Raw genomic sequence first — 15342 nt, forward strand, 5'->3', positions numbered from 1 at the left:
CATCTTAAAGACTTTACCAGCTTAGTTACATTACCTGGAAGCAAACTTCAGTAGCTTCAGGGTGTCAGTTTGAATTTTCATTGCACCACTTTCTACTACCTCATCAGGCTTACTGTCAATGTGCTTCATCCGCAGTGATCCTCCGTGCAGCGACAACCGGTTAAGGATCAAACTCTGTAACAGCTGATCTGATGGAGTGTGCTCTCAACTGACCCTCAAGGTATTGGTATAGTGAGTGGAGGTCAGTGCCTGGCTGTCACACAATAGGTGATGCAAAACCAAGAAGACAGCACTTGTTACCTGCAGAGAAAAATGAAAAGCCTAGCAGGTGACTTACTCAACAAACCCCTTGATAAAACTGATCTGTGACTAATGGAATAATCATCATCACCAGTTGTTCCATATAAGAGCTAGTTGTACACAACAAGCGGTGATGGAAGAAGTACTCAGATCCTTCACTTTAGTAAAAGCACTAATACCACACTGTTAAGAGACTCTATTAGAAGTAAAAGCATGTAAGTATAACTGGGAAAATTTACTTTAAGTATTGAAAGTAAAAGTACTCACTGCAGTAAAATGGGCACTGTGAGTGATGTGCTATTATACATTATATTAATAAATTATGATTTATGATTTTAGTCAGTTGAGGTGGAGCTTTTTTTTAAAAAACTATTCAATGGAAGGCTGCAACTAATGATTATTTTTAGATCATTCTTCTCAATTAACAAATGGATTGTTTGGTTTACAATCACGACTGCCCAACATGACTCCTTCAGCTGGTTTTGTGCGACCAACAGTCCAAACCTCAACATTATTAAAAATAAATCAACATGATTAAGATAATTCAAAGGAAAAGCAGCCAGTCCTCACAACTGAGAAGCTGAAATCATGAAATGGCATTTCTGCATGAAAAATGTCTTCAAAATAGTTAATTTTCTTTCAATCTACTCAGCCATTAATCTACTAAAGGTTTCAGCTCGACTTATTTAAACTGCTGAGTTGTTTAAGGTATAACTAAGCATCATATTTTACAAGCTCTTCATATGTTTTGTATGTAAAATTCTTAACCTATTAAGTAACTAAAGAAAGAAAATACTTTCACTTTGTACAAGTACAAAAAAAAAATTTTCTCAAGTACAGCACTTGAGTAAATGTACTTAATTAGATTTCAGCACTGTCAACAGGTATCTCACCTGCTCCACACTTTACAAAGTTCTCTAAAGAATAAGTTCTACATTTAGGGAAATATGCTTATTTACTTTCTTACCCAGACTTAGTGTAGATGAAAACAGGTACCACACTTATATCTACAGTATATGGTAATTACTGTAAATATGATTCTACATATGGCAGCACTTAACTCCTGTAAAACCACAAGCTGATGTTTTAACAGTTTGGTTTTTGTACAGATAAAACAAATGAGATAAAACATGTTTATCGGTGAGCTCTAGAAGTTCTGGCAGGCAAATTCTGTTACCTTTGCTCAGAGCCAGGCTGGCTAGCTTAGCTTTATGCTAAACTAAGGTGACTGGTTCCCCCTGCAGCTTCATATTTACCATACGTGTTGTCAGATCTCAGATCAAGGAGGGGCATGGCTCACCCATGAAGAGTACTCAATTATCAAAAACTGTGCTGTCCATAAAAGGAAGAGGCCAGAAGGACCAACAAGCATCGGCTGCTTCACTTCTGAAAGGTGTCGAGTGCTTGAAAGCCCATGTTGTTCTAGCAATGGTGCAGGTTTGTTCAGGTGCAGTTCTGAGTGGAAAGGAGGACCTGAAGTGGGAGTACAATTGAGGCTCTGAGTGGAATATTAATACAGCAAAACACACTTGATGTGAGTGTATTTTCCAGTAAGGCATCCTGGTTGCAACCAAAACATAAACAGAAAGACACATGCTGCAACTAACATACATGACCTGTAACATGTTGACTAAGACTGCAGTAAAAGAGAGCATGTGATTGATTCATACATTTATTCATAATCATGTACAAATTGTATTCCGGTGGTACAAAGCTGTTGTAAGACTCCAGTGCTCACCCTCCTGTTGTCTTTATTGCAGTAAAAAAAGGAAATACCAGCATGATCAAGAGTCAAGAGGTACTTTGGCAAATATAAATTATGTGTTAAGAAGGCAAGCAGACAACTCGAGCAATGTAATGTGAGGGGAGAAAAACGGCGCAAAAGTTTCAATGAGCGGCTTCTGTCAGCACTCATTAAAAAAAAGAATAAAAATCCATAAAAATATTTTTATTTTAAACAACACACACTTAAAACAACTGGACAGAGGAAGAGCCTTGGTTTTCGTCCTTTCTTCATCATTACACAAACTGCCAGGTACAGGCTCACAGTATGTATGGATATTGCAAGTCTGTGTGAGTGTGCTTGTGAGTGTCTGTCTATAGTGTGTGAGTTCCTTTCTGCAAATATGTTTATAGATTCCATTTCATATCTGTAAACTGTAACCCCGTTTCTACCACTGACTCAAGTGAATAAAACAGGTGGGGCAAGGGAGGAAAACAACACGATAACATTTGGCAAAAAAACCATCATGGTTGCAGATGAGGACGCGGGTGAGCGATGAGTCAATGTGACACAGCCTGAAAATATTTCTCCATATGTCCTTGTCTTTGTTCAGCTTTCAGGGTGAGACACCAAATCTCTGTGCTCGTAAACCATACCCCAGACTGTATACAGGGGGGAGGGCATGGGGGAGACAGGTCGAGCAAGCGAGTAACAGAACAAGAGACAGAGAGAGCGAAGAGGGAAGTATGGTGGGGACGTGAGATGACTAGTTCATAGGACAGAGTGGTTTGTGGCGGCAGAGTGTCTAATAGTCTCTCGGTGACAGGGTGAACAGTTGGAGACGGGGTTGGGATGGGGAGGTCGGGGAGAGTAAAGATGGGCGGTGAGCTGGAGGGAGTAAAGGAGGACAGAGGGGAAACTAGACTACTTCTCCCCTGTTGTCTCATTTCAGAGGTATTGTTGTAGAAAGTGCAGCAGCATTATCTCATAGTGCTCTCCAGACTCAGGGCAGCGAATACTGTGTCGCTCGTTGGGGTAGACCTGGAAAATTGAAACAGGATAACCACGTAACCATGTGTACTATAAGTATGTATCCTTTAAAATCTACTTTGGAAAATATCTTTAAAATAACACGAAAAACTGCACTGCAAGTGTTATTTTTAATGTCATTTAATTCATTAATTGTGTTTGATCACCATTTAACGTTACAATGGTCTAAGCCAATATACCAAAAACATTTACTGTTTACTGTTTTTCTACTTATTTCTTTAATTGTATTTCAGTCATCAGTAGACATTGATATTGAAAAGTTATGTAAATAATGTCAACCTAGCATGGAGTGATTTCATATAGCAGAATCAGAACAATATATTAGTGAATCGAATAAGGTGTGTGATGCTAACCTGAAGTTGGTAGGGCTTCCCAGCACGGATTATCTGTGACACTAAGAAATTGGTGTGGAAAAAATGCACATTCTCATCTAGAAATCCGTGAAGAATCAGCAAACGATTGGGCCTGGAATGAGAAGGATTACATAGTTACAATATGATACATCACTATATGAAAAGCTTCCATACGGTAGTAAGATATACAGTTAAATTCCTGAAACAGCACGTTGCCCAATAGTGAATAGTGAAAGAATAACTTCTTCATGATTGAAAAAGGGAAAGTCCTGACAGATCCAACAAAATTTATAGAAGGCTGAAATACTGCAGCTGCAGGGCTTTAGTGACTCTCTAGTTGGAATTCCACCTCCAAGAGCAGTGCTCCAAAATCACAGTCGAAACACTGAGGCCAGATTTAGCCTGCCATCTCAAATATTAATAATTTCAGTCTTGCAGATTTTAACAATTGCTACAAGAAATCTGGACCTATTGTTGTTCATTTTCAAGAGGTTCAAAGTCCATGAGTGACATTTTAGGTCAATCCCCAATATTCAACTATTTGGTAAAAGAATGGCATCCCTGCCTGAAAAACAGAATGCCCACATTGTCTTTTTTCCACGCGTATGACTCGACAGGTAAAAGGATTACAGTCATGACTAGACACGTACAAATATCCATGTAATTACACAGGACATGCAGTATAGTTAAAAACAGGCACACAAACAGGCTCTCTTGCCAACTCATTAAGAGTGTGTATACTGACTCGCTGGGCAACTTGTCCACATGCAAGGCCACAGATCCTTCCTCATAGCCCTGCTGGTTGTTCTCCGGCACATCCATGTAACGCTCTGTGTAGCCAGTGTCATAGGCCATCCACACAGTCACTGGGGCACCTGCAATAGCCAGCTGGTAGGGAAGGACAATGTAGTCAGATGGAAATTAATGTAAAATAAAGATTTTTAAAAAAATGTATCTTACTGTGAAAACGTGTCATTTTGCTCAGAGGGTAACTCAAAAAACATGGTACAGGAGGAAGTTAGTGTTTCAGAGTTACTGTATGGGTTGCAGGAAAATGTTAAATTACAGTATACTCTGATGCTGATGCCATTGCTCAGTTGGATATACATTTTGGCAAAAAAAAAAAAAAAAAAAAAAATACATATTGACAAATAAATGAAACCTTCAATCCCACTAGCACAGGGATGTATCGACATATATCCTTAATGAATTAAGGCTGTTAGTATCATACTGTAACACTGTCCAACACAGACACCATGTGGATGTAAGTGGCAGCTACACCTCCAGGTCAAATCTGAGACTTCATGCTTCAGGAATTTAGCAAGTACATTACACAGTGACACAAACTATGGTATGCTTCCCTATTTCGGGCTAAAGGAGACCGCAGAGAATGCTCACTAATAGAAAGTGAGTGTGCGGTTAAGGATAAAAGGAGGGCTGAAGGGTGAAAAGACCTCCTAACCTTGAAGACATTGGGTCGCTGGATGAGGCCCATGAGTGAGAGGAAGCCACCATAGGACCAGCCATGGATGGCAACACGGCTCAGGTCCACAAAGTTAAATTTCTCCGCCACATACTGCAGCCCCTCCACCTGGTCCTCAATCTCCACCTGACCCTGGAGAGACAAAGGCAAATGATGTTATTTAATCTGGCCCGTGTATGACATTCAGTCCCTTTCCTATTTCCCTACAAGTCTCTTTACTGACAATGTGTTTATTTAATTATCTGACTCTTACTTTACCATTTTGTTTTTCAGTGCTCCTTCAAATTCAAGGCCCCTCTGACAGGAGCCCCTCCCATCAATGACGACCACAGCATAGCCCAGAGAGGCCAGCGTGTTCAGACGGAGGTACTTCATCCCCTTGAAGGAGTTGTTCACTAGCTGCACCTGAAAACACAAATACACATTAAATAAAAAGTCCCTCTAAATATTAAAGCTTATTTTCCTTTAACACAGTAACAGGGGTTTCAAAGCACTATTTAGTGATAGTATTTAGTGTTTAAAATGGCAGCCATGACAACATCTCATGTGGCATAATGCTACATGATCAGATCTCAGACCCAGGCCAGAACAGAGTGGATATAGCCACAAACCTGTGGGCCTCCATACACAAAGAGAACAGTCGGGTGTTTCCTGCCAGGCTGCAGGTTGTGAGGCTTGTATACCATCCCATAAAGCTGGAAGCCCGACTTCCCTGGAAAGTCAAAAATCTCAGGTGGATTGTAATCTCCCGGGCAACCTGGAAGACATATTAACACGTGTGGACACTGGTTTAGCAAAACTACCAGGGATTGTGAGTCAACTCCTAGTGGAACTTCACCTAAATCAAATGATCTTCAAAGGCTTTGGATAAAACCATACACTAAAGAACACAAAAATATATTACAAGCACAGTGAATTGTGGTTAGTGTCATTCAAAAATCTTAAAAACAAGAAAAACACAAGTACCAGTTTTATACAGTAATAATACACACCCAGAATACTTGATTTGGCATCAGTATGTGATACATTTTCTTGTGAAAAGCTACTGATACTCTGGAACTAATACTACAAAATATCACCTTGTGATACTGGGGTACAAGTTTATTTTTCCTTTACAGCAGACATTTTCATTCAGGAACTATTCTACTTTCCTGTACTTTGGCAGACTCTTCTGTAGCACCATTCTTCTACTTCAGAAATAAGGTGTTTAATGCATACTTGATGACGCTATCATGTCCTGTGATGGGGGTGGCTCTTACCCTGTGACTCCTTCACTTCTCACAAAGCAGAAACATTCGGAAATGCACAACAAGACAGTAAAGGATTGCCTTCTCACTCCTGGTATTTTTAAATCAATCATAAACAACAATCAACTCTGACACAAAGAGCTCATGATGACGTGTTTGATACATTTGATACGTGTTTGAGCCCCACATTATCTGATTGCTGTCAGGATTGTCTGGAGGACGGCATTGTACATCAAACTCACCGTCCTTGATCTAATCAAATCCAGACCTCAACTTTCCTCTAGAGACTCGGCCCTATTGATTGTTCCAGACCACAGATAGGTGGCCAACCTTCACACTTAGCCAGACTGCTATCTAAAAAAAACCCTAAATGAGATCAATCTATCCATACTGAATCAGAATCAAATATGAATGCTAATTTATGGCTTCGTTTTTTAAACATCAGATTTGTCATTTATTATGAACGGCAACAGAATAGAAGTAACTGCAACATCTTAAAAATAACTGTTCAAAAAGTTAACTAAAAAACGACTAATGACATTTACTAAAAACATTTACTTTCCAGTGTAGCTGGTAGTATTGAATTATCATTTTAAACTAGTATCTGCCATTTGAACAACTTTTGCCTGACTCATCCTTTAGCGCAACAAAGACTGCAAAGTTTTTAACTACATCAAACAAACATTTTGTAGTTGGAACAAGCCCCTTCTTGACTACATAGGGGATCTGTGTAGACACACAGATACAGACGAGTCAATGTGTACCTTTGTATTTTCATTAGGAAAACTACAGTATGGTGGTTGTTTACATCAGCTTCTGTTTACCTGGTGATTCCATCATGCTGGCCCAGAACTCAGGTACCATGTGTAGTGGTTCACCTTCTGAACTGGTCAGTTTGTAGACATGAACACATGGGGGTGTACTCACGTTACTGTAGTGGCTGACAAAAAAGTCAAAGTTCTGCAGAGAGAGAGAGAATTGTGTACAAAATAGATAAAGTAAGCATATGTAAGGAAAATGAAGGAACCTAAATGCTATGAGAAGATGGGCCACAACTGCAGTGCTATACCATATACTACAAGGATCTGTGTTACAAGCCCCAACATGAGCTACTGTCAATGTAGAACACTGCCGAGAGCTGCAGATCATTGATCCCATGTACTGCAGACTATCCAACCAATTCCTGGCTTTGGCAGCTTTCCTCAGGTCTCTAAAGTGCTTCAGCTTTCATTGTTCTCAAGCAGGTAAAGTGTTCTCTCTGATCTGCTTAAATCTATTTCAAATCTTCTATCTGCTTTATTCACACAAACCACAATCTGCACTATTTGTGTTACCACAGTAGTCTATCAGCTGGGAAAAAATTAAACTACATCACTGTTTTGTTTGGTTTTTTATATTTTTGCCCACACGCAGCAGAAAGAACAATTGTGTGTTAAACAGCCGGGTGAGAAAATAAATGAATGGACTGGTGAAATGTGCACATACCTATTTTTGGATCAGTGGGTAAACAAATAAATGGTTTTACCTGACTAACAGAGCAGCTATGAGAAAAGCCAGGCTTGGTTAGTCTGACTACATCTCCAGGTGAATCATAGCTGACCATGTAGAGGTGGTGCTCCAGAGGAGTGTCTCTGGTGCCCTGGAAGTACACCAGCTTTGTTGCCTCATTCACCCAGATCTAGCGGGAGGGAAAATAAAAAAAATTAAAGGATAAACTTCAAAGGAGCCACTGAAACATTTTCATGTCAACTGACTTCTTAAATTCTGTATTATGTTTAAAAAAAAAAAAAGCTGACTCTCAGTCCAGGGTATGTTTTAATGCTGAGCCCTAACATTTGTGGGGAAAAAACATCCATAAGTTCTGCAGTTCAAATAAACAGTTCAGTCAGAAAGTATCAGGACATTGACATTTTCATTGCTTTGGCTCTGTAGTCTAGCACATTGGTTTTGAAACAGTTTTTAGAGATTATAACAGCTTTCGGCATTGACAATGTTTGGAGGGTATTCATATCCATATTGGGTGAACGATATGGGATTTTCTATTACTTAGTTCCCCAATATTAGGACAATGCAGCAGCACGATATTCCTGAGGACCAGAATGAAGGCAAAAATCCCCAAAACAAGCAAAAAGTGAAGGTGGCTGCAGTAGAAGCTTGGCGCATCATCATCAGGGAAGACACCCTGTGTCAGCAGACGTCAATCAGTTGTAGACTTTAGACACTGAATCCCAAGTCCTTCATCTGATGTAGATGTAAAACACCCTCAAATTAAAACTGAGTGTGGACTTTAACCTCACTATTTCATTTCAAAAACAATGTGCTGGAGTACAGAGTCAACACAACTAAATATATGTGACTGTCCAAACACGTCCTGAGTCTGACTGAATTCTATACACCTGTTTATCTTTTATAGGTAAGAATTTTATATATCCAACACTGAGAGACTGAGTCTAACCTTGGAACCATGTCTTGCCAGCACTTCCCATTCTCCACTGGTCAATGTAATCTCCTCCTTGATTGCACATTTGAAGTCTCCTGGAGAAAACAGATAGTAGAATCAACATGCTCCTTGACATATGGAAAACTCTGACGTAAACCCTGGCAGCTGAGTTCAGATGAGATAAAATAGTACTAGCTTTAAAAACAGACAGCTACATGAGTATTTGACAGATTTCAAATAAATGCAGAAAAATTTCCTCATTTCTTACCCTCTACGTGTTGGTAGTCCTCTGTCCAGTGGTAGCATCCTGGTTGTAACAGGGATGTGATTTTATACAGGTGGCTGAAGCCTGTTTTAGACTCATTTACCCAAATGAAAGTAAACTCATCTTCTGTCGTTTGAATAAAGGGATAGAATATATCATGAACCTGCGGGAAAAGAAGAAAAGTTAGCCAGTCTACTGAACGCTTACAGCAGAAAAACCACAACAATTAGTAAAGTAGAAACAGGAAATAAAACCAAGGTAACCAAAGAGTGTGACATGTGAAAAGATTTACATTAATCCAAACATCAGTGGTCTCTTCATAGATTATGTATGGCTGTGTGTTACTGGGCACGGCCTCCAGACTCTCCTGCCTCTGAGCTGGGTCGTCTGTGACAGGGATGAAGAGGGCAGGAGGCAGCAGGACCAGCTGTAGTTTCCTCTGACTGCGGTCCAGAAGCACTGCCCAGCCACTAGAACACAGAGCAAACAAAATTCAAAAGATTGCTTTTTACCTTGAGAATAACTGATTATAGAAACAGCTGCTCCATTAGAAACAATTATCATACGCATCTTTCCCATTAATTTAACTTTTTCTTTTTAATGCTAAAGAGAATATAATCCACATGTCACTATTCATGTCACAATATTAGAAATCCCAATACCAGGCTGTATAGATTCTGATGGTTTATATTGAGAATGACAGTATCACTGAGTCAGCAAAGTCAAAGTGTTGACATTAACACTCACTATTTGCCGTCACTCGTCCATCCTACTCTGGCGATGTATTCTGTCCCAGGAAACAAGGAGGTGAAAGGGACGACCAGTTCTTTATCTTGTGCGCTCACAATCTGCAAGTACAACAACCATACACGCACATTAGGACCATCTAATTATCATGTTGGAGAATAAAGAAGGATAATGAAAGACTCACTCTTCCTTGATGGTCTGTCTTGATCTCTGCCAGTTTAAGGGTAGCCTGGGGATTTTTGCTACCTGTAAAGAAAGACATTGGGAAAATATAAATGATAGAAATGGTCAATAGAACAATTCACTGCTCCAAGCCTGTGTGCGTACAGGGCACAGGGCTACACTGACCTGTACGAGGATATCTGTATGCGTCTGCTTTCCGCTCCTCCAGTGCTGGAGATGGAACGTGAATAATCTCTACTTCGGTCTCATCCACCTCTTCATACAGAAGGTACACTGTTTTACCTCCATTAGGGTCTGACGGGGAGAAAAATACTTAATTTAAGGAGAGTGTATACAGGAAAATAGTTCATGCACACGAACAGAACTAAAAATGTACATTGTACATGAAATACTTGGGTATCTAACATACTAATTTCTGACCTTCCACTGCTGAGGGACTCCACCAGTAGCCAGTGAACCGGTCAAACTCTTCCTGGATGACAAACGTTGCTACACCTGCAGACTTGGGGTCCTCCTTAACATTATCCACACCTGGAGGATATTAAATAAATTAGGAGAAATCTTACATCCATGTAATGTTACTGGTATAACAGTAAAATTATAAAGTATATAATACTTTACAATTACAACTTGATGTGACAAAATATGGTGTATCAATTATATATTCTTGCATGTAGTTTGAAATGAGATGGTGATAAATGGAAAAATCGAATCATCAACTAGCAAATTAAATTAGTTCTATGACTGAATGCACTACGGTGAGTTAAAGACGGTACTAAATACAGAGCAAGTGAAGCTTGCAGCACATGGCATTTTACGGCCTAATCAAATAACCAAATGAAACCCATACGCTTCAGACCTTTGTGGCAGTAAGTGAGTCTCCTTTCCTCGCCAGTCTTAATGTTGGCTATCCACAGGTCGTTATTGTTGATGAAGGCTATGAAGTCAGGGTCTCCAGGGCAGACCTTGGGGTCCATACGGGTCCCTGAGCACTGGGTCTTGATCTCCACAGGCTTTACAGGAGCAGACTGCTAAAACCAAAAGACACAATCTTAGTCATGGGGAAATAGAAGGGGGACAATTGGATGCAAAGATTAAGCAGGTACTTGCTTCATGAAAGCACTGTCTTAAATGGAGACAGATTCACTGATATGAAAAGGTATATTTAGCACAGTCAGGTGCACCTTGCTCCGTCAGCAGTTCTTAAAGATTTCCCCAAACTGAACTAGAAGTGTAGTTACCAAAAGCTGTCTCCCCTGCTGATGTTTTGAAATAATAGCGCTTGTTTGTTGGAATACAAAACCATGGGAATGAAAGTCCAGTGGCTCACTTTGTAGACTGCTTCAAACGTGCAAAAATGCTTTTCCTAATACTCATCAACTCTTATGATCTCATTTCTTCAGAATAACCTCTGAGTAAAGGCATGTCCTCCTCCTATGTTAATAGTAACAGCAGTTGAATAAGTACAAAATCAACAGGATTATAAGGTAAGAGTAACATATTTTTATACTAATTTTACTTAGTTATTTTTTTGCCTTTGATTCAAAATGTTGCATCTTGTCATTGCCATCAAAAGGACGAGGCACCAACTATCCACATCCCTAGAATTATCCATCAAATACGGTGTAATATATAATATATAATAATATATATATAGTATAAGGCTGGCACATTAGAATTCACCCTTCCCAATTCGGAAAGAATTTAGAAAGAATGCAAGAGGGAGAAGCAGCAAAACACCATGAGACAGGACTTAAGCAAATTTAAGGTAACTGTAAAGTTACAAAAGGCACAAACAAAATGCACAAGTGCCAAATTTTGGAGGGCCTTCAACATGCACCTCTCACGGTATCACAACTGTAAAACAATCTTCATCAGTATCCCAGATTCAAACCAACTGCATCATGTAAGATGAACAGAAATCACAAATCATAGGATCATTGAGAGTCAAAAACATAAACCTAAACAAAATAATGGTTCCAAAATTCCCACAGAAGTTATCTGGTACTTCTTTGACGGCCTTAAAAGAAACTATGTCTTGAGTTTCATACAACCAGGATTTATCACAAAGTTGTCATGCAAGGCCAACACACAATGATCAACAAGATCTGGTAAGGGCAATAAAACCTAAAGCCCTGAACAATGGAAAATGGAATAGGGTCCCACGATCATCTTTCTTCCCATGATGTCTGTTACACCCCATAGCAAGTAGAGTGGCAGTTCAGGACTATGTGCTATTAAAACATACATCTGGATTTTAATCTATGGCAACATATTTTACGTCACACAATAGTGCATTAATTATGCCCAATTAATCGATGGACACTACATCAAGAATCAAACAAACCATTTGCAGCATGGAACCACAAAGCATTTACTCAGTGCAAGGCAAAAAGTTCTGTCGAGAGATTCACAGCAAGAGATCAGCTCTGCCTAGCAGATGCTTCTTGATATCCTCCATCTACTTAAATGAACCGCAAAAAAAAAAACAACACACTTGCACTGTGGAGGTCTGAGCTTGCAGACCTTTACCTTGCTCTGAATTAAATCTGTCCAGAGTATCTAGGGATTCCAAATTGAGGGGGAAAAAAAATAAAATTCAGCAGTGCACTCACAATGAAGCCATTGTTGCCTCCATCCTGACAGTAGAAGAGGCTATTGCTGGCCTGGAAGAGGAACAGGCCTGTCTGAGCATGGTAGTCATAGGAGGTGATACCAAATGCTCCCAAACGTTTACGCTCTCTCAGCAGCTCCTCCTCTCGAGAGTAGGCCCCCTGATGTGGTGTAGCCTTAGAGAACCGACAGGAAATACAGAAGATAATTAACATTTGCAATACACCGAGGAGATTTTTTTCTATACAAGTCTGCTAGGTATACAAGTTTTAGTGTGCTAATATATAAAGTATTATTACTGCGTAATATAGCAGAAAGAACCGCATTCATTACTGCCACACCCTCAGGGACTACTTATCTCACCCATTTGTGAGACAGATCACCCTGTGCTGTTTGATATTGGCACTGCATGAACAGGAAGAAAGGGGGAATTCACCTGGAAGTGATCCAGCATCTGTTTCCATGACAACACTAGGAGGGCCTCTTTACGGATCTTCTTAGGGATTTCTGAGTAGAGCAATGAGTTTTCTCTGCTTCCATAAGGCATTCCTGTAAGCACATAGAAAAGAAAGAAAAGCCAACTTCAACAACCACAACAGATGAAAAGGCTTGTGCTAACTGGAAAAGGAGAAATTCAACACAGTGGCTGTTTCACTGTCACGAGAAAAGAGCAGGTAAACATGAAAGTGAAAGGGGTACAAAGAAGCAATTTACAGATAATATAAATCATAAGCTTACCGAGGTAGTACAACCGGTGGGAATGGGGTCCATTCTCATCCTTCTTCTGCACAAACTGGAAGTCATGGGGGGCCTTGTTAGCTATCATGCCCGAGTACTTCCTGCTACAGTGGATAATGTCACGAAGGCCTTCCCAAGAGTGTTTCTCCACAAAGAACTGGGATGGGACATCCTCCATCTCCACCACCTCAGTACTATGTGAAAGGCCGTCCACAGCCGTCATCCTCACTGTCACACAGCTGGTTGTTGAAATTAGAAACAACTGATAAGAGGTGTGGAAACCCAGACACACCTGCACTTGTGCGTTCCTTTAATGGAATTGGTTAAAACATTTATTCCTTCATCTTCCTAAAAAAAGCAATTTAAAAGGAGATGTAACATGAACCCCAGCTGTCATACCATACCTTTTCCAGATACCCTCTTTATTGTCACCAAGTTTGACCCTCTTGACTCTATGCATTCACCGGTCAACGCGCCTCACTCCAATTCTGTAACCTATGTACAAAGAACAGAACTAATATCATTCAGAATTCCTAAATAGGAAATAACAAATAAAGTTAACCATGGTGAAACTAGGGGGAAAGCAATTCTGTATTATGACAGCTTGATATGATACTTTTGTAGGCACCAGTCTTCTTTCTTGGCAGATCATACTTTCATGACTGGGGGACAGTTTTACATTTTTTCTTTTACATCAGTCCTCAGACTACAATGCAGTGATCAAAATGTGCTTCAAGGAAAAGAGGAAAAAATAAATCATTCATGAAGATTTTAAAATATACTGACTCAGAAACGTTGCACTATAGATTATAAACGTTTAGACAAGATTGACGATTAAGGATCATAATTCCTGTTAAATCTCTTATGTGAAACAACCAATATGTCTCCAACTCTGCTGAAGGTAAGTCCAGGGTGTAGGGAATACCCCACATTCCTTCCTTTATAATTCATGTTAGAGGGATCAGTATGATGCAAAAAGCAGTGGGGAAAATCATATACTCTGAACAACTGAGGTGCCTTTCTTATGTTAGTGTTAGGAATGTGTCTGATACTATGGTGAGGCACCATAGTATAAGAAACACGGAGGTCACATCAAACACACAAACCAGCATATAGTTCAGCCACTGGGGAACTATATTGTACACTGTATGAGGCGTGGACTGATGGGAGCGTATAATGATTGGAGATCACCCAAATGTAGAACTGACTATTAATCTGCCTGTAAAAGAGGAAGTGGATCTATAATACTGGCTGTCTTCTGCTAAAAACCTCCCCTGGAGATTAAACTTTAACTTAACGTGGTCTCTGTTCCATAAAATATATCAAAATGGAAAAAAAAACCTCAGCAACCTGTAATGTTATACAGGGAAAGGCCTCATTTGGTCCAGCTGTTTACTTGACAGCTTTAGCAAGCTAAATTTATTGGTGGGTAACAAGTCGGGTAAAATATAAAATACCGGTACCGTTAATGGTAATAGTTAGCTTGCCTACAATAGATCTTTGTTCTCGGATTTCAACTACTCAGTCACACTGGGAAAAACACCGGCAAATTCATTTGTGTTAACACTTTAAACGGTACGAGCGTTACATTCGGCAGTGAATGGCTAAACCTTACGTTGTTACAAAATGACAGTTGTGAAATCGTGTCTGTTTAATAATAAAAAAAAAATCTTGATTGGCTACATTTTGACATGACAGCTCTCTTCAGTCATTTTTCGCTCTGTAGCTAACCTAGCTAAAAGCTAGCTAGCCGCTAGCTAACGGTTGCTGGTTTCGCTGTTTTTTTAAAACAAAAAAAAAAGTCCCTTAGGCGACCGTCCTTGAAAAACAATCTAAAATTAAGGAAATTACTTACCAATCTGGCCACTGTTTCTTTAACCAAGTTCTAGAGTGTATTAGCTTGGTGTCGATAAAGAGATTTTGCCACTGTTGGAGGTTGTATCCATGGCCCAGAGTGGCCACACACAAAATGTAGCTTGCTTTCAGATCGGAAAGAGGAGGAACCTTGACTCTGGTAAGAGTACACTCCGGCACGTTTTCAGGGCCGCACTGCCACTCTGAGTCAGTGCTGTGCGGCTTGTGGCGCGGCGGTCCAATACCCAGAGACTGACTCCTGTACTCCATACATTTGTTTTAACGATTTCACGTGCACAGACTTGTGCCGTCTTCTGGCAAAGGCAAAATCTGTCCACCTTAACCA

The 15342-nt window shown here is 39.9% G+C and overlaps 1 protein-coding gene across 3 annotated transcripts; it reads right to left on the bottom strand.

Annotated features, from left to right (window-relative positions):
• Positions 1-1992: 1992 nt before the first annotated feature.
• LOC120799242 (dipeptidyl peptidase 9-like) lies at positions 1993-15300 on the bottom strand. 3 transcript variants are annotated; one of them, XM_040144255.1, is made up of 21 exons: positions 14998-15300; positions 13547-13637; positions 13143-13450; positions 12841-12953; positions 12407-12580; positions 10651-10819; positions 10212-10322; positions 9957-10085; positions 9793-9854; positions 9609-9709; positions 9154-9331; positions 8865-9024; positions 8612-8691; positions 7682-7834; positions 6981-7116; positions 5521-5666; positions 5168-5314; positions 4889-5041; positions 4172-4314; positions 3427-3538; positions 1993-3064 (listed from the first exon to the last, which is right to left on the bottom strand). In XM_040144255.1, exons 2-21 carry the CDS (start codon positions 13600-13602, stop codon positions 2972-2974), a joined length of 2724 nt encoding a protein of 907 aa, XP_040000189.1. In that variant the 5' UTR covers positions 13603-13637; positions 14998-15300; the 3' UTR covers positions 1993-2971. The 3 variants fall into 3 exon arrangements, with proteins under 3 accessions (XP_040000189.1, XP_040000188.1, XP_040000190.1); XM_040144254.1 differs by having other exon boundaries at positions 10651-10822; XM_040144256.1 differs by having other exon boundaries at positions 10651-10822; positions 13143-13381; positions 14998-15298.
• Between the last annotated feature and the right edge of the window lie 42 nt (positions 15301-15342).

Source organism: Xiphias gladius, chromosome 14 (assembly GCF_016859285.1).
Source record: "Xiphias gladius isolate SHS-SW01 ecotype Sanya breed wild chromosome 14, ASM1685928v1, whole genome shotgun sequence".
Taxonomy (NCBI): domain Eukaryota; kingdom Metazoa; phylum Chordata; class Actinopteri; order Istiophoriformes; family Xiphiidae; genus Xiphias; species Xiphias gladius.

Coding starts and splice junctions, on each gene's coding strand:
- LOC120799242 (XM_040144254.1), bottom strand. CDS start 13,602: ATGCATAGAGTCAAGAGGGTCAAACTTGGTGACAATAAAGAGGGTATC. Junction 10,086..10,211: donor GAGTCCCTCAGCAGTGGAAG/GTCAGAAATTAG, acceptor TCTCCCCGTCAG/ACCCTAATGGAGGTAAAACA. Junction 3,539..4,171: donor GTGGACAAGTTGCCCAGCGA/GTCAGTATACAC, acceptor TTCTCATTCCAG/GCCCAATCGTTTGCTGATTC.